The following is a 23,037-nucleotide window of genomic DNA, read 5'->3' as shown; positions in this document are numbered from 1 at the left end:
ATTTATGTGAAAGTATACAGTACTGCTGTAATTTGTTTATTTTCGTATTTGAACTTCAGAACACTATTGCGATTCATGCTATAGCTGGTCCAAGTCCTCCAAGCCTAAGACAAGAACAGTCTGAGTTGATGTTCCCTATGTCCCATGCAGGCATGTGAACTACTCTGTTGCTCTTAGATCTGAGTTTAGATAGAAATGTATTTCAGAGGTGGTTGTTTAGAACGGTGAGGGTGGGGTTCCACCAGCTGAGAAGCATTTAGAGTCAGGGCTAACCTCACGTTTCTGGTTTTCTGTCCCTGTCTCTCAGGTTATGCACAGCCAGAGTAAACTTGCTCAGTTATAGGCTCAATTCCAAGCCACCAGAGAAACATTGGAGGCCCTTGTGTCCCAAAGGAACCCTTAATGGCCACCTGGTCCCCGCCTTCATCCAGCACTGGAAAATCAGGGAACTTCAGAACATCCTTCAAAGAACTGCTAACTCTCCATTGGTTTAAAAACCTAGGAATAGGTGTGGCCTTTTCAGAACAAGCCTGTGGCACACACCTGTATTACCTCGGGGAGATAGCATGAACCTTCTTTGACAGTGGACCACAGGGCCAGCCTGTGGAGGGTGGTATCTTGCCCAAGGAGTAACCTTCCAACTTAGCTTCTAATAAAACCATCAGAAGCAGGTTTTCCAAGGTGGCTTTAATGATAGGCTCTCGGAAAGAAGCTCCTTTCGCAAGCAAATTTGTCCTCCAAGCTCACAGAGCCAATGGGCCACAAGCCTCTGTGTGAAAAGTGTGCATGTTCTGCATTTGTGTAGCAAAGGACACATTAGCAGTGGCCAGGGGCAATGTCCTTCTTGCTTTGCTAAGGTCACCTCAACTTGTCCTCCCTTGACATCACAGTGGTCCTGACATTTTATACCAGCACAGACATGCCTCTTCCATCTTTGGCCTTTTGTGATGTTGAGTTTGCCAGGGAGGCTCTGGCTGCCTGTTTGTTCTGGGTGGGCAGGAAGCCTTACCAGTTTGTACATCCTTTGATAGAGTGTGCCCTTTAGCAGGGGTTACACGTACCACCTCCTTGCAAAAGCTGTATCCACCCACATCCCTGACCCATGATTTCCCATGCTTCCTGGCTCTCCAGGTAGGGCCATCCCACCACTATGAAAGCACGGTGTTGGGAATGGAGCTCTGCCCAGCGCAGGGCCACAGCCTTTGGACAAGGCATGGTGCACGGAGTAGCAGCTGACTCCTTTATATTTATGTGCCTTTGTGAACATGTTTCTGTTCCCTTTTCTGGTAAAATCTTTGAGTAGATACAATTCCCAAGATTCGCCCAAGACGAGAAACGTTCTTTGGACATGTACAGACAGGGGTTTGAGTGAGTCTTGAAACTGGTCCAGGGCCACTGGGGACAGGCTTCTAAAGGTGACTTCAGAGAGTGGAAATACCCCAAACTTCCCTTGCACACAATTTGCCTTAGACGAGGAGGAGAAAGCTGCTTTGAAAGCAGGCACTGAAAGTCCAGCGTTGGGTAGTTTGGGATGTATTCGGGCTGCTAAGTCTAACAGGGGTGAGGGCTCCCCTATGTCACCATGCTAGAGGTTTTCGGAGAGCTGGGGTTTTAGCGACGGTGACCTGGGAAAGCGGAACTGGAGAGGTAATAGAGTCCGAGCCGCGCGGAGGGCGGCCCCGGAGGGCGAGGGCGGAGCGGACGCCGCTGCGCTGACGGCCGCGGCAGACAGGGGGCGGCCGCGCCCATTTCCTCCGCTCCGCCCGGGCCGGAGGGATCCGCACCCGCGAGCGGCGCCTCCCGAGTGTAGGCTGCGGCGGCTCCCCGACCGTGCTGGGCTGTGGCGAGACGGCTCCGGGCGAGCCTTCGGCGGTGGCAGCCGACGCCCCGAAGCGCGCAGCGCGGTTCGCGTTCCGGTTGCCTGCATGGACACGGCGTTGAAGCGGAGCCTCTCCGAGGAGCCGGCTGAGCTCCTGCCGTCGGCCCGGGACTTGGTGGAGGAGGAGGAGGAGGAAGAGGGGATGGAGCAAGAGCTGGAGGAGGAAGAAGAGGTGGACCCCCGAATCCAGGTAGGGCGCACGGGGGGCGCCCCGGATCCCGGCTCAGGGAGGGCCGCCGCGGAGGTCGGCATCTACACTTAACACCCGCCTCACAGCCCCCAGTGCCTGCGGTCTGGGGGCAACAAGAGAGGGTCTGAATCCTCGGTTTCACCTGGTTCGTGGGGAGACCGCAGTGCCCGCGTGGATGCGGCCTGACTGTATTGCGGGGGTGCCCCCGCAGACTCCGGGCAGGATCCTGGGGTCGCCGCAGCGTGCCCAGCGGTTCAGTGGATGTGCAACAAAGGGAAAAAGGGGGCGGGGGCGCCATGCGGGTTTCGGGGGTACCCGGGCTAGGCTCCCGGGGCCGCGGGCATTGCACAGCCTCCTGGCCCTGGGAGGAAGGGTCGGCCGCCGGGTGGGCGTTGTCCGCTCTGCAGCGTGGGCTGGCACCGGTGCCCTGGGTTCCGAGTCTTCACCTGGCGCAGGTGCCCGGCCTGAGCCATCTTCCTCCTCTGATTCATTGTTACCAATAAACTGAAGGGTTTATTGTCACCACTGGCTCAACCCTGCACTTGGCCTCAAATGGTTTAAAACTCAGTGTTTCCTTGTTATGAGGTTGGGTATGAACAGAAATCGGGAATAACTGATGCCCAAAGCTGACGCGGGAAGAAGGCGAGGGGATTGGCCTGGCTCTCCGTGCCTCCATTTCTAAGGGAGATGATTAAAAAACAATTTCCAAGCTGAGATCTAGTAGTGGCAGCTTAACCTCTTCACCCTCCAAGCGAAAAGCACAGCAAATCCCTTTTCCAAGACCCATTTTTCTACCCTTTCCATAAATCGTTTTTAAAAATAAATATATATATATATATATATTGCTTTTAAGTATGTTTTGCCATTCCTGGAGCCCTAATTGGTTTTTCAGTGCGCAGATCAATTAAAAGCTCATTTAACTTAGCTGTTTTGATTTAAATGAATTGTTTTGGCAGATTAGCAAGATTAAGATCAGGTGGGAAATGTTTGCATTAGAAATTTTATTAAAATCGACAGTTTCAACTACTCTCTTGTTTTCTTGGTACAGGAATTGTGTTAACAAGATCCTTTGTTTGCAGCGTGAAATGAGCTAACTTCATGTTGGGTACTTTTCACAGGATTTCATTTTGTAAATGTTTATTTAAAGGTGGGTTTTTTTTAAAAAAAAAAAAGCTGGTTTAAAAAATATCTACGGAGAGTGACTAATAGACAGTTTGAAAATAAAAGATTTTCATCTTTACAGAAAAATACTCAGCTACCAGTGAGTTAATACCAGAATTTTGCCCTTGAATTACAACATTTCACTGGGTTTATGCTTTTGGCTTGGCCTTGTTTATTTTCTTTAATTGTCTTTTCTGCAAAGTTCTTGCTGTAAGGCAGAAGCCGTTGTTTTGACTCAACCCCTAAACCATTTGTAACAGGTGGGTTTTCCTGAAGGCACAAACCTGGAATAACTATTTGACCTTCTCAGAAAAGACAAATTCCTAGGACTTTTTGACATTTCAAATCAAGAAATTTTCAGAAATCTTGCCATTCATTTGTTCTTCCAGCCAAGGCTCAGCTGTTTTCCATGAGAATTAATACTGACATGTCCCTCTACCCACAAATTGTGCTGGAGTAATTTGGTAGGTAATGGGGCTGAGTCACACGGAAACAAAAGACAATCCCTTAAATCTTTTTTTCTCCCTCTTTTCTTCATTAGGGAGAATTGGAGAAGTTAAATCAATCCACGGATGACATCAACAGGCGGGAGACTGAACTTGAGGTACAGAAAGCTGGGTCCCTCTTCCTGTTGAACTGGTGTCAGTCCCACTGACCCCAGAATGGTTAATTTTGCTTTAGCAGCTGGAGGGTGATTGCTGGCGTCCCCTCCTCGAAGTTGAGCAACAGCCTGTTGACTGACAGAGTAAAGTGCACCACTGAGCCCGGCTTGTGGGTGGAACACATGTGGATCCAATTTCACATGCTGTGTTTCATCATGGAAGCTCCGTGGGGCCAAAACCGAGGGCTTTACACACGCATAAGCCCTCAAGTCAGTGTGCCTGTGGAAGAGCTAGAGAGCTGAGTGGAAAATGAGCTGAACTCTTGCACGGCGTTCCTAAAATCTCTTCAATATTTTGGGGTGGTTCCTTACATTGTACTTGGAAATGTGTGTTTTTTCAGATTGAAAACTTTTTTTGACTTCCCTGCTCTAATAATTCACCCCCTTCTACTTCCCTGCTCAGTTCTTTAACGTCTGCTTGTGTGTAGAATATAATTATCTTAATGGTAAGGCAAAGCTGTTTGGACTGGGGAAGGGCTTTCCTGCTGGGAGAGAGGAGAACTTGATTTGAATTTCATGAACATCTTCCAACCTGAGTGTAAACAGATTAGCGTTCTTTCCAGCTACCAATTAGTCCCCATCCCGTTTCAGTGGTGGTTGGTTTTACCGTCCGTCAGCAGATTTGAACAACCCCCACGTGTATCTGAGAGCCTGTGAATGACTGTCAGAGCTGAAGGAATGCGGGGAGCTGTTGGGACGACCTATTTGTGTATCAGAGAAGGTCAGCGGAAAGGTCAGGAAACATCTGGTCCCTGAGAGTGAGCGTGAGGGAGACAGGAATGTCACCTACCAGCCTTCCTTCCACGGGCAGCCCTGATTTCTGCCTGCCTGCCATGCCCAGCCCTGAAGAAGGTACCGGATCTGGCCGTGGGAGTGGGGATGGAGAGCTTGTTTTCTGAGCTGTGTGTGAAGCAGTTGCCGTTATCTGTGAGCACTGGTTGCCCTTCTCCCCCAAGGGGAGTAAAACCTGGGCATTTATTTAAATTCCTTTTCACTTAAGATGAATGGAGTCACTTTGTTGGGCAATTGAAATCTCTTAGAATCTTAGATTTGTAATACCTTAAACAACAACAAAAGCACTAACATTTCTATAGGGCTTTACAAAGTGTTTTAGAAGATTTATCTCATTCCATCCTGTCACCACAGCCTCGAGTTGTGCTGTCCCCTGTGGCCACAGGTGGCTACGTGAATTTAAATTAACTTAATTATAATTAAATAAAATAAAAAAATCCAGTTCTTCAGTCACAGTAGCCACATTTTAAGAGCTCAATAGCTACTGTGTTGGACAGAGCAGAGAACACTTCCCCCATCACAGAAAGTTCTAGTGGGTGGCACCAGCCTGGAAAGCAGGGAAGGTGATAACTACCTCTTCAGGTGAGGACACAGAGGCACAGAGTCCTCACAGATCGATGACACTGCAGAGCCAGGTCATTTTCCATGTCCCCTCCGGCTCTCATATTCTGCCATCCCATGTACAAACAGACAAGTTGGAAATAGTGTTTTTTACCCCCCGCAAAGGGCTCATTGATTTATTCATTCAACAAATATTTGCATACCAGCCACTGCTCTCTGGTAGCGCTTATTTAATTAACCTTCTGAGGGTAAAATTATTTCACCTGTTAAATTCTTTTTTTTTAAAGAGTTTATTTATTTTTAGAGAGAGGGGAAGGGAAGAAGAGAGAGGGAGAGAAACACCAATGTGATTGCCTCTCTCGCACCCCCTGCTGGGGACCTGGCCTGCAACCCAGGCATGTGCCCTGCCTGGGAATCGAACCACAACCCTTTGGTTCACAGGCTGGTGCTCAATCTACTGAGCCACACCAGCTCAGCTTTTAAACTCTTTTTAGCCTTGATTTCCAAATCTTTTTTCCGAATACACTTAGGGGTGTGTGTGTCACAGGAAGCACGGGACAGGTGTTTCCTCCCTTGCTCAGGAGTGCACTGGGCAGCAGCCGAGAGAGTTGGTTGAGCTGGCCTGTGTGGCTGGCCGACCGTTCCACGGTATTACTGTTATAGCCGAGATGGACCCAAATATAATGCAAGCTTTGTAAGCAGTTAACACTTCCCTAGTAGCCACAATAAAAAGTCAAGTGAAACAAGTGGAAATCATTTTAATCTACTTTATTTAACCCAGAATGTTCTAGATAGTATAATTTTAACATGGAATCGATATTAAAAGTCCTTGGGATATTTTACAGATGTTTTTTTGTGAACTCTTCAAAATCTTGCACATAGTTTACCCAGCGATTGCCAAGAGGCCGCTGGTGTCGCTGTGTGTCTGGGGCAGGCTGTTCTCTGTCACTCAAGCCCTGGGCACCAACCTCGTGTCAGGAATTTTTTTTGGGGGGGTGGGGGGCTACTGCAGACACGTAGGTGAACAAGGCAAGTTTGCATTTTGGTTGGGGGTGCACAGCGGAGGGGGGCCGATGATTGCTGCTGTAATAACTGCAGTGAAGGGGTGACGGGACGGGCTGTGAGAGAGGAGTGCCTGGTATCTGGGCAGAAGCCTGCAGAACGAGAGTCCGTGTGCAGAGGAGCAGATGGTGTGAGCAGTGGGGTTGTCCAGCGGGCAGTGTGCCAAAGGATGTGGGAGAGGAAGCGGAGCATTGGATACACGGTTGAATCTCGTCATTTGTGGTAGGCGTGCTCTCTAAAGGGGCTGTGCACATTCAGTCAGTGAGTCCTGAACCATGGCTCACAGGGGAAATGTTGTGACTGAGACCCTCGCCCCGTGTTAGGGCCCTGCGAGCCTCTAGTCACATTTTTGTCAACAGGTTAATACATAACCTCATTTCACGTGTGTTTCTGTGTAAATACACCTTACTTAGTACATGTTACTGATCCATTAATGTGGAACTCACGGGCAGTGGCACAGGGACTCGTGCCTGGACAAAGCCTATGTAACACGCGTGTGAGTTCTCTGTAAGACCACGCGGCCTTCCTGGGCTCGGGCCCACCGGGCAGCGCTTCAGCACTGGGCTTGCGGGCCATTTGAAACAGCAGAATCACCGAGAGAAAGCGCAGATATGCAAAAGCCGATGGCACTTAATGGACCGTGTGAAGGACACTTGTTTCTAGTATGAGAGCTGACGCCAAAAGGCAGGGGACACGTATGTTGGGCGACTCAGTTTTTCTGCTACTCAGTGTATGCCCACCAATGACTGTAGAAGCACCACAGGTATTGATTTGGAGTTATGAGTAAATTTTAGTCTAGAATCGACAAATAACGAGGATCGATTGAAATAATGTCCAAGCCTCCAGAGGAGGGCCTCGTGCTGTCCACATTCCTCTCTCCTTTGCTTTTTGATTGTGATCCGGAGGGCCCAGCACTCCCTCCTGACTCTGTCTGACTCTGATTAGAGCGAGCTGGTGCCCGGCTTTGTGACGGCTGCTGCTTCGCTCACAGAATGTGGCTTGGGCATCTCTGGGCAGCTGTAGGCTGAGGGGCAGGCCTGGATTCGTCTTGAGCTTCCCATTCTGCACATCGGTTCTTTAGACTGGCGGTTACCAGGTGGCCTCTGGACGTCAGCCACCTGCATGTCTCAGTTGGACATTTGCCTCTTTCTGCAACCTCGCTTTGCCTCTGACCTTGTTTGAACAGTGCCATGTCCCCTTTGCGCTCTGATTGCTATCGAGAGGGCCAGCCTTTACAAACTGTTGAAAGGAGCAGCCTTTTAACCAGAGAGGCCCAGAAATAACCAGAAATGTATTTTCTGGTTAAACATGTATTTTTAAACCAGGAAATACATTTTCTTTCACATTGAGAAAGCAAAGGTGTTTTCCCACAGACACATGCTTGAGTGTTATTGAGCACCTACTGTGTGCTAAGGACAGCTTTAGGTGATGGGGAGAGAACAGTGAAGAGCATGGACAGAAGGCGCCCCTTATGGAGAGGGAGGGCATGCAGTGAACGGTGTACCGGGGAGTAGGGACATGGTCACATGTGCAAATGAGGAAAACAAGTCAGGGAGGGGCCTTGGCTGGGAGGTATTTGTGGGAGGGGGGAGGGGGGAGGGAGGAGGGTAGGAAAGACTTCCCTGAAAGAATGTCTGGAGAGAGAGAGAGCCTCTGGGCCACGGGTTGGGGAAAGAGCATTCCAGCCAGAGGGAAGGGCCAGTGCTAACCTGAAGATGTGGCCTGGCTGAGGACCACGTAAGGAGGAACCAGTGGGAGGTGGGGGCAGGGGTGAGCATTGGAGAGAAGAGGAGGAGGGAGTCAGAGACAGAAATGGGCCACGGCGACGAGGCCCCGCGAGGAAGTGTCTGGTGTAATTTTGCAGCTCGCTCTCTCTTCACATGTTTGTTCCAACAAGATGCAGTGCAGAGAATTTCAGTTTTGTTGTAATCCACATTTGCAGTAGTCCATGCCAGTTATTTAAACCACGATGTACAGTGTGTTCATTATTTCCCTTGCTCTGAAGGCGGGCTATTCTAGGGATGCGAAATGGTCAGAGAGGAGGAGGAGGAGGAGGAGGAGGAGGAGGAGGAAGGACACAGCCTGGCCTAGTTACCCACATACAGCTTTTCTGGCTCCCAGTGATCAGAAGCCGCCTTTTGCAGCCCGCCCTTCCCCACGGAGGGAAAGCAGCTGTGAACGTCCATCCGTGCTCTGTCCCCACTGTCCCCACTGCTCGGGCGGGGTGGTTTCTGGGTAGACTTATAGCCTGGTTGGAAAAAGCATTCGATTCTGCACATCTGTGTTCTCCAAACTTGAACGAAGCCCTTACTCAGAATCTGCCATTCTCCACTCTAGAAACCAGCAAACATTATCTCTGAAAAGTAAATTTGAACTTGGAAACTCAGGAGTGGGAGAGGGGAGGAAGGGGCCAACTGGAGGCAGCTTGGCCTCTCTCTAATGAATTATTAACACAAGTCAGGGGAAGAGAGAACTTCTTTCCTGAAAGGATAGTGTTGTCACATCTTAGCACTTTGTCCTTGGAGACTGGTGTGTGTGGTGAGTGTGTGAGTGGTTGCGCCCTGGGGGAAGGCCCTGTAAGACTTCAGTTGTGTTTTGAAGAAGTCCTAGAAAATGTTTGAAGTGATAAATGCATGAGGAGAAGTGAGGAATAACTGTTCCTGGAAACTGGCACCAAATTCCAGGTCTGGTGGCAGGCTGCCCAGGCCGGGAGGGGCCCTGACCCATTGTCCTCAGGTGAGATTATCAAGTAAACACTGGCCTAGAGGCATTCATGCCACAAACACACAGCGTGTCCCGTGAGCTGAGCGGTCCCTCAGCTAAACCTCAGACACAGCTCCTGCCCTGGAGGAGCGTGCCCACTCCTGGATGCGAGCCTGTAGTTATGGACCGAGAGGGACATGCAGGGCCCTTTGGGGAGCCCCGGGAGGGGGGAAGAGAGGGCATCTGAGTTGAGGCTTGAGGACCCAAGTTATTTGTGGAGGAATCCGTGAACATCCTGAGTAGCCTTGAAGCGGAGGAGGGAGGGAGCTGACAGTAGACACCTGCAGCTCGGTCAGTGTGGGGGCGGCAGGGGGAGTGGTGTTGTAGGACTCTGGCCATGACTGGTGGTGAAGACCAACACACTTGAGGTCTTTACTGGGTGCCTCTGTTGACCCGAGCTGGGCCTGCTGCTACGGGCCCCACAGCTCTGACCTGAAGTTTGGTATCAGAAAGATAGGACTTCGGGCTTCCTGCTTCTGTGACAGTCCCCTCCTCTCCACTGCTGGGATGTCGGGGCACAGCAACTTTTGGCCCAGCAGTTGCACTTGGAAGAATTTATCCTTAGGGAGTCCCTGGGCAAGGAGAAAGGCCTGATTATGTTCACTGCAGCATTGTTTAAAAATGTGGGGGGTTATAAATCCAAATGACTGTCAGTAGGAGATTGGTTAAATACGTGAATACAATGTACACGCAGTGGTTGATAGAACCTGGGCCTTAAAATGATGACACAGCCTGTTGTCACCGAAGGAAGACATCTAAATGGGGAAAAGCAGATTCCAGAAGAGCAAGTCATGTGGTGCTCTTCTTTAAAATATGTCCCTATGCATGAGAACGCCTGGGGAAGATGACATACCAGTTATACCTGGGAGGTGAGATGAGTGATACCAATTGTCTGTTTTTCTATATTTTTTGAATTATTTGCCTAGAACTTGTACTACTCTGTGGTTAGGGGCGGGGAGACAAAACCCAAAGCCATGGGGAAGGGGTGGGTGGAGGGTCTCGGCAGCAGGTGATGTAGGTTAGAATCTGAGGTCTGCTGACTTAGGGGTGGTTGGCCCCTTGGAGCCTGAGTCTTGTCCTCTATGAAGCGGGAAGTTGTGATTCTTGCCCCTGTCCCTGGGTGGCCTGGAGGGCAAGAGGAGATGTGGTGTGAAGGGGCGCTCTGCTAGTTGCAGGCCTGGGTGAAGGGGAGGGCTCCTGTGTGGGGGGCTGGCAGGGAGCGCCTAGGCCCCCTGGGCGCCAGATGCAGGAAAGGCGCCCACGAGCTGTCCGCTGCAGCCCGGCCCACCACGACGTCTGGTGGTGGCTCTGCTGTCCTCCGGGCCTGGCCATGACTTTTTTATGTTTGGTCAGTGACAGGCCCGGGGCAAGAGGCCAGAGCGAGGGCTTGTGCAGCCAGTATCCTGGGCACGAACTTGACAGTCACTGGAGCAACAGGGCTTTGGTCTGAGGCTGGTCTGCTGGGATGTAGAAATCGGTTATTTCCAGGGACCCCCGCTTTGTTAGGGTCTGTCTTCTCCGGGGACTTGCCTGGCACACAATAGGTGCTCAACAGAGGTTTGAGTGGGTGAATAATAGTAACACATTTCCCCTTCCTGGCTGTGTGACCTGGGGAAAATTACTTCATGTCTCTGGGCCTCGGCTTCTTCATCCCAGCGGCGGTGCATAATAAGCTGTCCACCATTATGGCCGTCCTTGGAGCAGGGCGGTGAGGGCTGCGGCGTGGTGGGCGCTTGAGGAAGGGCTGTGTGTCCCTCCTGGCATGTCGCTCCGGCCTGCTTTTGTCTCCTGGCCGCCCTCAGCAGTAGCGACTGCCGAAGGTGATGATGAGTGCCTACTGTGCACCAGGCCATTTTCCGATCGCTTTGCATACAGAAACTCATCGAATCTTTAGAGCACCTTTATGACACAGGCATTTATGATCCCCCTTATGCTGATTACAACTCTGAGTTCAAGTGCCTTGTCCTAGAGCAGTTGTTCAACTTTAGCTCTTGGACATGGGGGGCCGGGTCATTCTTTGTCTTTGGGGGGGTGTCCTGTGTAGTGCGGGAGGTTTAGCAGCATCTGCTCACTAGATGCCGATGACGGCGCCGCCCCTCCTGGTTGTGACAGTCCAGCATGTCTCCAGGCTTGTGAGTGTCCCCGGGGTGCAAAATTGCGCCTGGTTGTGAACCCGCACTCTAGAGCAGTGCCAGCAAAGTGTGGTCCTTGCACCAGCAGCCTCAGTGTGACAGGAGCTTGCTAGAATTACAGCATCCCCGGTCCCACCCAGTCCTACTGAGTCAGAATCTCTGGGGCTTGGGGCCCGGAGGCTGTGCCACCTGCACCCCCTGCCCTGTGTGCCTCCTAGCACCCTTCCCCCCTAGTGTGTGTTCATCAGGCTGCAGTCCGGTCATTAGTTTACTTGTCTCACTGCCCTACAACATGTGGCCCCTGGAGGGAGGGGCTGGGCCTCCCCATCTTTTTGTTTCCGGCATCTCACGCAGCGTCTGCACACAGGGGTGCGATGGATGTCGGAGTGAATGGATGTTCGTTTTTGCTTAGAATCAAGGGCTCTTGTGGATTCCTGGCACCAGCACACACAGTGTCCTGAAAAGCAGACAGGTCCCTCTTCTTCGGTGCCAGTTCTGAAAGTGCATTCGTCCCCAGGCTGTTGTTAGGCAGGGCCACCCCTGGGCACAGTTGTGACATTCAGAAAGTACCACCTGTGTCCTTCCCCTCCCCGGAGTCTCCCACTTACAGAGGTGAAGGTCCGAGATGCTGCCCTGCTTGGAGGAGTGGGTGTTTTAAGAGCGGCCTTTCACTTTAAAGAAGGATGGCGTGTGTGAACATGGACAAATGGCCGCGATCAAGGAGAGACTGGGTAATAAAAGCGCATGTAAAGCTGTATGTAGAGTAAAACAGCGATTCATAGTGTGGTCCATACTACGGACTGCTAGTTACCAATGAAGGTGAAGTAAATACAGAAATTGAAAGTAAGACTCTAGGAATTTAAAAGAAAAATGACATTTCCAGGGGATCCAAGTGTCATTTCACTCTTCTAGTTTATTTTTATTGTGTGCTACAGAAGTGTTGATTCCCAGTGGGCTGGAGGTGGGGCAGGAGCCCCGATTTCCACTTGGATTGAGGAGCACGGCTCTAGAAAAATGTACCCTCAGATGTTACTCGTGGCTACTGCTAGCTGCCAAGAATGCTAATGGTTTTTATTTTTCATTTCTTGACATTTTCTGAATTATTTACAGTGACCATATTTTATTATTTTCACAGGCCATGGGGGCGGAGAATGTGGGGCATTATTATAAAGAGATGTCTTTGTGAGTCAAGGGCATGGATTTCTATGAAAGGAATTTCAGGAACTAGGAAGGCTCGTGGGAAAAACGTTCAGATCGGTAGTCCCTGCCTTAATCGTGGGTGAACCCTGGTGCTGTTGGGCTCACTTAGTGAGTGACCCGACTGTTAAACCCTCCTTGTGGTAATTCACGGAGGGATGAGAGGTGCCTGGAAGGCCTTTCAGGATTGTCTGCCGCCAAGAAACCCTCATTTGTGAAATACAAAAAATCACCAAGATATGACAGTGCAGAACATTTCAAGTATTAAGAGTATTTAGATATTCACACTGAGTCACTGTGCGAGTTTGAGTATTTGCATCATTTCTGAGTGGGTGCACTTGGGGGCACATGCAGGCCCTTTGGCCCAATCTCATTCACTTGTAGCCACTTTAGCAAAACGTTACTGGTATGGGCTGTTGACTAGAACATAGAAATTGCTCTCTAATATCTAATATCGACTCTGTTGCCTTAAAAAATCAGCGTGTCTTCCTTCTAAGCTATAAAAGGCCAGTGAGAGAGCGCACTGACTTTCCTGGCCCCTCAGGTGGGACCTGACATGGGAATGGGGGTACTTGCTGTTGTGGTAAAGCAGCCTTTGGTGCAGTGACATGACTGTGCCCCCAGGTTTACCCCAGACGCCTTGCCTCCTAAGGAGGTTTTTCTTTTTTCTTTTGCTTAATCCCTTTGCCTTTTTCACCCCGCCCCCAGCCCCTGTCCCCTCTGAGAGCTGTCAGTCCGTCCGGTCTCTGTCTCTGTTTCTGTTTTGTTTGTTTTGTTCCCTAGATTCCACGTATAAGTGAAATCATATGGTGCTTGTTTTTCTCTGACGGGCTTATTTCACTTAGCGTAACACTCTCCAGGTCCATCCGTACTCCATGCTGTTGCAAAAGATAAGATTTCTTTTTTTTTGTAACAGGCAAGTAGTATTCCATTGCATAAATGTACTGTAGCTTTTTTACCTGCTGATGGGCACTTGGCACTACTTGAGCTGTTGTTTTTTTTTCCTTCTGAGCGTTTATTGTAGGGACCTTCAGTGTAGCTGTGTGTGTGTGTGTGTGTGTGTGTGTGTGTGTGTGTTGGCTGGCTGAATTAGACATCTGTTGAACCTCATCATTCGGCAGGCATCCCGGTTATCTTTGGCCAGCCCCCCTCTTTGGGAGTTACTTAATCTGCCGATGGCCACATGGGCGTTTCAACAGTAAAGACTGTTGATTTTATGCAAAACATCTTAACCAAGGGCCTCATGATCATTTGCAAAGCAGCTCTGAAAGAGCTCAGAGAATCAGCCTCTTTCGTTTCCTTAAAGGAAGGTGGGAAAAAAATTCTGTTCTATTCTTGCCTGATTTTTCCTTTGCAGTGTTTTGTTGGATTATGTGAGAGATATTGTTAATGTTTGCTGGGACAGAAAGAAACTGCTGGCGGGGACACAATGGGAGGAACATCCGCTGTTTATTGCAGCCGCAGCCAAGCCCCCTCAGGACCAGCTCTGTCAGTTTGTCATCAGACTCAGCCGGAGCGTGATGCGTGGGGTTTGGCTGGCTTCATCCACCCACCCTTCTGTTGCCGGCACTGCGGAAGGGCTCAGCTTCATCCCAATAGATCTGAAGTCTGCAGATCTGTATTCCCTTTCCTCCCCGGTTTTTGATTTTTAGTGGAAGACATGAAATGGATGTTTTCCTTCCTCATTGTTCTGGTTACTATTTCTACTTAACAGATTATACCGAGACTTCACAGCTTAAAACCACTGCTTCATTTTGTCCATGATTTGTGGGGCAGGAATTTGGAGAGGGCTCAGCTGGGCGGTTCTTGCTTGAGTCTGATGGGTCTCTGGTGGAGTCAGGTGGCAGCTGGGGCTGTGGGCATCTGAAGCCTTGACTGGACGGGACATCTGAGGAGACCCATGTCTGTGTCTGGCAGTGGACGCTGGCTCTTGGCTGGGAGTTCAGCTGGGGTTGTCAACCTGAGGTCTTACCTCTGACCTTTCCAGCATGGTGGTCTCAGACACTCTGACCTCCTTATGGTGTCTGGCTTCCCCCACTGCGAGCATCCGAGGTGACCAGGAAGCATCTCGGTGTTTTCAGTCTGAGCCCTGACAGTCGCGTGGGAGCACCTCTGTCATAGTCAATTGGTCTGAGCATCGAGCTCACCCAGATTCACGAGGAGGGGACACCAACTCCATCTCTCCATGGCAGTAATGCCAAAGGATTTCGAGCCACCTTTGAGAACTGCCACACTTGCGGTGGTGACTTGGGCACAGTGACTCATCCTGAGGCCTGCAGGACATCCGTTTTCATTCCCTTCACAATAAACCACTGCATTGCACAGCGCCTTCTCGAGTTGCTTTAATGGTTAACCAGCCTGCAAAGCGAGGACTTTGGTTAGTGCCTCCAGTGACCCTTAAACAAACCAACAACAATAACAGCGAGAGGGAGCAGTGTTTAGCAGAGCTGTGGGTCGTGTGATAGAAAATTCCTTGCCACTTGGCCCACTTCTTAAAAATGTTGTCTGAGAGAAAATGATGACATAGCTTTAGCCTATTAGAAGTTAGTGAAACCTAGAGCTGAAAATACGGTACCCAGGCAGAGACTTTATCGATTCAGGATGAAGGTTCTAAACCTCTTTGGGCAGCTTTGCCATGCTGCTTTCTCTCCCTGCCACTGGGTTTGCTAGCATCTCCACTGGGGGAATAGCACCTTGGTATTGCATGCATTTGCTGGAAATCGGATCTACTCCCCAGGCTGGAACTTGTTAAAGCAAGCTAGATTTTAATGCTGTGAAATGTGGGATCAAAAAAACAAAAAAAGAGGAAAGTTTGGTTTGGAGCCGATAGAGGCTTATACTAGAAAGCATGTGATGGTAGAAAGCATGGGCTTTGGAGTTGGAGTTCGGGAGGGCTGGATTTGAATTCTCCCCTGAGTCAGCTGTGCAGTCTTAGCAAGGAGTTTAGCTTTTCTGGGTTTTAATTTCTTTCTCTGTAAAACAGGAAGGGCAATCAATACCTATCTTGCAGGGCTGTTAAGGATTAAATGAGATGTTTGTAAATAAGGCACAGTACCTGGAATAGACTGTTCAACAAATGTTGGTTCTTTTCCTACTGCCCTTTATTGAATAGAATAATGGCTTCTACATAAAATCACCACTATTTATTGAAAGCTGCTTACATGCTAAGCATTTTGCTGAGTTCTCACAACAGCTGTTGAGGACATTGAAAGAAACAGGTATTGAAAGATTGAGTGAGTTCTCCCAGGTCACATGACTAATGGGTGGGGAGCCAAAATTTGAATTCAGGATTCTGTGTCTGGAGCCCATGCCCTTAGGTAGTTTTGGGATGTGTGCCCCTTCTGAGGTCCTCTCTGAGGCTGGTAAGCTGGAAGAATGCTGGTCTAGGACTTGGGGGACCAGGTTTTCAATCTTTGGCCTGACACTCCCCAGGTATACATCCTTGGGAGAGAGCTTCACCTCCTGAGGTTTCAGTTACCTGCTCCGTGGAATGGAAACATCTGAGCTAAGTGAGGGGCAAAGTCATATCTAGCCCTGATATTGTGCAGCTGAGATTTTGGTTTTAATCCAGCCACATGCTGAATGAACTATGAGTCACCCTTGGTCTTGAGGATACGGAAAATACAAAAGGACTTTGGTCAATTGGTGCTGCAGTTACTTAAAATTTTATTTTTAGTGAAGCAATGCTTGCACATAGTTTTTTGGGGGGAAGCCTTGGAGAAGTTTTAATGAAAAAAGAAGTTCTCTGCCTAATTTCTTCCCATCCCCAGTTCTACTCTGGGAAGCAGCCGCTTTTAACATTTTTAGCTGTTTCTTCTGATCATTTTCTTTCTTGTCTCTAAAATTATAGCAGTGGATTTTGACTTGGGTTCTTTTGCATCCTGTGCCCTCCTTTCTTTCCATTCCGCTTAGCTGCAGTCAGGAAGGAGGTTATCCAAAAGCCAGTGGAAACCAGACAGCTGGCCTGGCTGGAATGCTGTGGGTGGATGCGTGCTTCCAATGGAGGCTGCATGAAATGATCTCTAGAGCTTTCCAAGGCTGGGCCGCAAACTCACCACAGAGCCTTGACTCGGGACCTTGTGTGAGTGTAAAATGGACTTGGGAGTGCATTAACAGCTAGGGCGGGGGTTCAAACACTGCTCTGATAAATGTGCACATCAATTGTAGAATCCACTTAAAATCTCATGTTTCAGAATTTGGGGGAAAAAGAGGGTCTTGGAGTTGAGGAAATATGTTATGCTTCTTGGTGTAAACATGGAAATTGTCTGCTGGTGGTTGAACTCAGTAAAAAGCCCTGGTTTCAGCAATTTTTCCTACTCTTATACACAAAGAATTCCATGGGTTTAAAACCATGTTTGGCCATGAATTAGGAAGCATCGGGCCCCCTCAGTCTTCCTAGCTGTGTGCGTGTGAGGGGTTACGTAACTGTACTCCTTCCTCCAGGGGCCTCTTAGGACGGACCCTTGTGCCTGAAGGTTTTAAGGGTTTATGGGTCTTTTCTTTGTGGTGCTTTGGGCCTTTGTCTACTTAAAAAAATGTTATATATAGCTATAAATTGGTTAAATTCCATGCTAGTGGCTCATTCTTTTGTGACATCAACATCAACAGCAAAAAGAATTGAAAATGAGGCCTTTCTAATTTGACAGGCATTGTACAAAATAACTGGCTCATATTATTCTAAAGTGTCAAGGCCACGAAAGACAAAGCGGGACTACAGACCTGCCTGCTCCGGGGAGATGAGACAGGGATGACAGCTAAACGCGACGCGCGGAACCTGGGTTGGATGCCTGGATGGTTTTTCTCCCTTTGTTAAAAGAGACATTAGCGGGAGAGTTGATCATTTGAATGAAGTCATAGCTCAGAGTAACAGCCTTGTATCAGTGTTAATGTTCTGATTTTGATTCTTGTACTCCGGTCACGTAGGAGGAGGTCATCTTTGGGAAACGTGTGCTGAAGTATTTCAGGGTAAGGGGGCATCATGTCTGCATCTTAACCCTCGTTTTTTCCCAAGTCTGAAATTATTTTAAATTAAAAAATTTAAAGTCTTTTCCCCATTCCCAGATCTGCCCACTGCCTTAAGTTAGCGTCCAAATGGCAGTGCCTGCCCTTGGTTATGGAACCTTGGCCTTGGCCATCGCGTCAGAGGCTGCGGTGTGGTCCAGCCAGGCAGGACAGCTGTGGCGGGCTGTGATGTTCTGGGGGCTGGGGCTGCGTATGCACAGGGTTGTTTGGGAACAGCCTGCAGTCGAATCAGCGTTCTAAACCAGAGAGCCCTTCTGCCTGGGAGGAACTCAGTTCCACTCAGGCCTTAAAAAAGCTCCAAGACCTTTGTTAACCTCCGAAGAGGGAGATTTACAGCAGGAAACACTGTTGACTGCCATCTTTCCCGCTTTCCTTCTTCCCTCGTGTTGGAAAGAACCCCTTCTCTGGTCGCAACCGAGATGGGGGTGGTGCTGTGGACAGAAAAAGCAGGGTCTGGCCTTGGCACCAAGGCTGTCGAGCTGCACAGGGCCGGCTCCTGGGTCCGCGGCTGGGATTGGAGCCCCTGGTACTTTGCCCACCCCCACACTGAAACAGTTTAAATGAAAGGGGGGATTCTGAGAGGTTAAAGGAGCCTTTTATGGGACCCAGGGGAGGGAAGCGTTGGTGGGCCTTAAGCGTAGGGAGACCACACATCTCAGGTGCCGTGACAGTCTTGGTTTAAGCCTGTTATCCCAGCATAATTATTAATAGGGCCCCGCTTCACTCTTGAAAGTGCTTTGGTTTGATCAATAAGTTACACGCCTGTGTAGCTTCAGGGTCAGAGTCAGAAACCCAGATAATCTCTCTTCCTCTGCTGCCTCCTGGTGTTCTCTCGTTTGCTGGCTTCTCACTGTCTGTCATCTCTGTCTCTGTCACTCGCTCCTCCGGGTTCCTCAGTTCTGTTCCCTGACAGAGTGTCTTGTATCAGAGACATGGCTGCGAGGTTCTGCCTGTCATGTGGAGGATGGTCCCCACAGAAGGAAGTGGAGGAAGCGGTGTCTTTGGCGAACACCCCAAGAGGCCTCTGTTACTGGCCATGGGGCTTGGGTGGGATAACAGGAGTCGGAATGGAGGGGACATAGGCGCCTGGTCTCCAGCAATGATTCTGACTTCTCCTAATTTGAAGGGCCTGGTATTTTCTTCCCCCTTTTTTCTTTTCCATAAATATTTCCCGACCTTTGGGGTGGTTTGAACCAGGGTCTTCTGGCTGAGTGAAAGTCGCTGATGTGGCATGGGGCTTGCAGTGATCGGGCTTGGCGGGGTGCTCTTGGGGCTGGCTTCAGCTCCCTGGGGTTGTCTGTCCTGCCCCTTCCCCGCCTCTGCTTCCGCTGGCACTGGTGTGGCTCTGGCTCGGCTCACTGGCTCTCACCTGGCGCATTCTTTCCCGTTCTGCCTCCGCCGCAAAATTCCTGAAGGTGAAAATGAATCACCCTGGCTCCCCTTCCCACAGGCTGAGAAAGCCGTACAGTGGGAGCGGGGCCGAGGGAGGAAAAACCAGGCAGAGGCAAGGAGAGAAGGCAGCTGGAGGCCCCGAGGTGCAGTGAGTGACCTCAGTGGGGAGAAGCAAAGTGAAAAAATCGGGCCCTGGGAGCGAGAACTGTGCCATCCAGCATGGCAACCACTAGCCATACGTGGCTACTTCAATTTAATTTAAAAAATTAAAATTCAATAGGAAATTTTGTAACTTGCATTAGCCACATTTCAAGTTTTCATGGAACCCCCATGGCTGGTGGCCTCTGTATTGGACAGCACAGGTAGGGAACACCTGCCTTCTTGCAGCGAGTCCTAGCGGACCACACCAGAGTCACTCACTCCCTCTACACCCAGCACTATTGAAAGTCGTTTCTTTGTGTGTTCTAGGAGCTACTGCAAGTGCTTTTAAAGAATAGATTGGATGGGTAAGGAGAAAACATGGTTTGTAGTAAACTTCAAAACATTTCAGGTATTCTATAACAGGCCAGTAGGTTAGAATGTTTCCTCCAGGGGTGCCTTTTATCATATAATTCTAGAATGGTCCTCTATCAGGCTTCAGGGTTCTAAATAGTTATTGTCCTGCTGCTGTTGTAATTTTTGCCTTCTCCTAGTTTTCTGCGTGTCCCATTTATTCTGTATTTTCCTTTAAACTGACTAGCATTTTTACTTCAGTTTGAAAAGAATTTGTAACAGTAAGTGCGAAACCGTTAAAGGGAAGTGCATTTTTAAAGCAAGAGCTTTATCAAAGGTGTATGTGAAGGGAAGTGCCCACCTCACCATGGCACAGTTTAGTGCCCGTTGAAGCGATGCTGTTGGTTTCCTGTGGAGTTTTTGTCTTGCTTGTCCAATTGTAGTAGTTCCCTCCTCTGGGGGTGGGGGGGGGGGCTCTGAGGCTGGACTAGCTAGCCACCCCCTTCTTAAAAGGGAGATGAGCAAAGCAAACGCCAAGAAGTGTGGGAAGTGCTATGAAGACAAGGTAGCCCCAGGGCAGGCATTAAAGAAAGATCCGAGAAGGAACAACTGCTTCACCGTTATTGTAAGTATGTAGGTGTTCCTTGTCCGAGAAGGGGTTTTGCAGGGCAGGCCTGTGGGGCGGGGGTGCCCGGTGCCGGCCAGCGGGAGATGATGCTTTTTGGCTTCAGGTCCCCTTTTCCACTCCTGTCATTGTTGAGCTTTTGCTTTTGCTTTTGGGGGCGATACCTATAATATTTGCCATGGTAGAAATTAAAATTAAGAAGTTGTAAAAACTTGTATTCATCAAAAAAACATCTAAACCTATGACATGTTAACATAAGTAATTCATTTTATCAAAATAACCATTTCCTCACGTGAAAAAAGCTCATGACAAGGACGTCATCGTTTGTGATTTTTGCGCGGCCTTCTCTCTGGCCTGATAGAAGAGCTGGGTTTGCACGTCTGCCCCTGTGTTCCATCTCCTACGACGTCCCGTATCAAGTAGTCTCTGGGAAACCCCACTGAACACTCACAAGAGAAGGAAGGTGGAAAAAAAAGCAAATAAGTCTCACTTGATTATGGAAATAGACTCCCAGAAAAGATCTCAGGGACCACCCTGACTCCATGGTCCCCTGGACCACACTTTGAGAACCACTGGTGAGGCGAAAGGCACATTGCCCTAGAAGACTGAAGGTCTGTGCTTTTGCCCAGAAGGCTGACATTTGCGTGTGACTTCAGGTCAAGCAGCTCTTCGCCCCCAGGGCCCAGCTTGTCAGAGCTGGGCAGGCGGAAGGGCCATTCCTGCTGAGCCAGTCCTGCAGGTTGTGTGGGGCTCGGATAGTGCCCAGAGCTGTGGCCCCACACACTGCAAGCAGTGTGTTGGTAAATGGCATTCATTACTAAGGATCTTTTGAAGTGTTGTGTCATCTTTAATTTGTAGGACAGTTATTTTTAAAATCTGGCATCCCTTCTAATCTCACTTGGTTCTCGGGGACACTTGTGAAGTGGAAAGGCTGCCATTTTCTGCTTATGGGTGAGATAATTGAGGCTTCAGTGAGCGGGTTGGCAAGAAAACAGGGACTGTCCTGCGTGCAGTGATGCTTGACACCCTGTACCCCAGGCGCACTGCTGCTGGCTGGCTCGGGTTAGCTGGAGTTCTCACCTGACACAGGGCTGTATTTGGTGACTCACTGACACATTCATGCAGGGCGGCTGTGCCACCCTCAGCAGCTCTTGGCTTGACGACGTCACCCTCAGTCTGAGTCACCTAATGGATGGGACAAGGTTCTCAGATTTGAAGGTCTGAGTCCTCATTCAGACAGAGGGGACCCTTTCAGAACCCTTCATGTGCTGATCTTAAAACAACAACACAAAACCCCGCCAGTCAACAGCCCTGGAGAGTAAATGGCTTGTTTTTCTTGACTGGTGAGGTCTGCTGCTTCTCTGAGATGAACAGACCTTCCGACTGCTCCCCCCCACCCCTGCGCACGCGCGAGTCCTTCACCGTTGGGAAAACTGGCAGCTTTCTCTCCTCCTGGACATTCCTGGGAGCAGCCTCCCCTCTGGTCTTGGGAGACACACTTACCTGTGATTGTAGGAGGCAAAGGGCCACAATCAAACCTTTTCTCGAACTGGGGAGTAAGGCAAAAAGCACAAGTTCAGTGGAGGCAAACTGACATTGAGGTGGATTTAAAGAAAAGTTTTGTACACGTTAGGTTGAATCAAATTCCCCAGGCTCTGCTCCTTATAAACATGGCTTTATTGGCAGGGCAGAAGTTAACGTGTTTAAGTACAGTGCTTTGCCGTGGCCCAGACTGTAGGCTGAGGCTCCCCTCCCTGTCTATACCAATATGGCTATCCTAGGGCCTCTTTTTAAGTCTTCTCTTTTAAGGCTTAATTCGATTCCATGTGACACAAATCCAATTCCAGTAGCTTAAACATAACATAAAGCAGTGGTGACAGTTGTGGATGTGTGTGCTAGTTTGGCTCTGGGGAAGGTGGCCTGCAGGGTTAGACTGTAAAGCATTATTAGGTCCAGAAGCTCAAAGTGTCATGAGGACTTCCTGCTTCCCACCCTCAGGCTCTCCCCTCGTGGTGCCAAAGTGGTTGCCATCTGCTGCAGGCTTTTGTTCCAATCTACTCAGCCTTCTGTGGGGGTAGCGGGGGAAGTTTCTCTTTCTGACCATTTCAGGAAAATCCCAGAATGAAGTCTCCTTGGTACTGATGGGTAAATGGTTCTGATGTTCTTTCTCAACAATCACCAATGCTAGGAGTATCCACCACTAATTGGCCAGGCTGGGTCACATGACCACTCCTGGGACCAGGATGAGGCCCAGGGAAATCAGGGCTGTTATGTTGGACAGGCAGGAAAGGTTTCGGTTTGTGGGTTCCCAAGCCCCAGTGTTTGTGGAGAATTGTTACACAAGTAGCTCTGAGCCTCTATGGAATGGTAGAAGATCTGGGTCCACTCTACCTCATCAGGGAGAAGCTGGCTTTGTGTTTAGCTTGTAACACATCGAGGATGAATAGGCTTGTTGGTGATTGGACGTCAGCCAGTCACGCATCATCATCCCAGGCCACACAGCCTGTTCACAGCGGGAAACGCTGATCTCCAATCAGTTCTCTTGGGTACGCTACCCTCTGATGGTAACATACTTGACTGGGCTGGTGGTCCCTGAATCTGCCCCCCAGAATCATCTGAGGAGCCTAGTTCACATTTTGGTAAAACCCAGATCTGATCAGATCATGCCTCTGCTTATCAATCCACTCTGGTATTTTGCCACAATAACAAACAACCAAAAAAAGGCAGACAAACAAAGAACCCACTAGTATTCCATCCTCCTACCCCAGCCCCGTTTTCTTCTCCCGTGAGGCAGTTCCGTAGATTAATACACTTTAGCTGATTACTTAGGTATTTAGTGCTATGACTGTACGTAGTAGGCTTTGTGTGGCTACCTCTTGATTTTTCAGTGTCAGTTATTATCTGCCCACAAGCCGCTGTGGGAGATGAGATTTCAGACTCTTTCCTCCCTCTGCCCCCACCGCACACCCACCTTTCCCATCCCCTTCCTCCCGGAGGAACTGTCATGTAGCCAGTACCCGGTGTTCACACGGTTGCAGCTTCGTGTGCGCTATTGGCAAGGGGGCCGTCTAGTAAAGTACGACCACTTTTCCTTTTTGTGGTAGAATG

The 23,037-nt window shown here is 49.5% G+C and overlaps 1 protein-coding gene across 1 annotated transcript in view; it reads left to right on the top strand.

Annotated features, from left to right (window-relative positions):
• The first annotated feature begins 1,266 nt into the window (after positions 1–1,266).
• The window catches only part of SH3BP5 (SH3 domain binding protein 5), a 63,526-nt gene continuing 41,755 nt past the window's right edge, over positions 1,267–23,037 (top strand). Inside the window, exons 1-2 of the mRNA XM_024565900.4 lie at positions 1,267–2,069; positions 3,772–3,834. Of these exons, the coding sequence (XP_024421668.2) occupies positions 1,926–2,069; positions 3,772–3,834 (207 nt within the window). The 5' untranslated portion in view covers positions 1,267–1,925. The remainder of the gene's footprint in view (positions 2,070–3,771; positions 3,835–23,037) is intronic.

Source organism: Desmodus rotundus, chromosome 8, assembly GCF_022682495.2.
Source record: "Desmodus rotundus isolate HL8 chromosome 8, HLdesRot8A.1, whole genome shotgun sequence".
NCBI lineage: Eukaryota > Metazoa > Chordata > Mammalia > Chiroptera > Phyllostomidae > Desmodus > Desmodus rotundus.
Note: the sequence above shows the minus strand (reverse complement) of the source record. Positions and strands in the feature narration are given on the sequence as shown.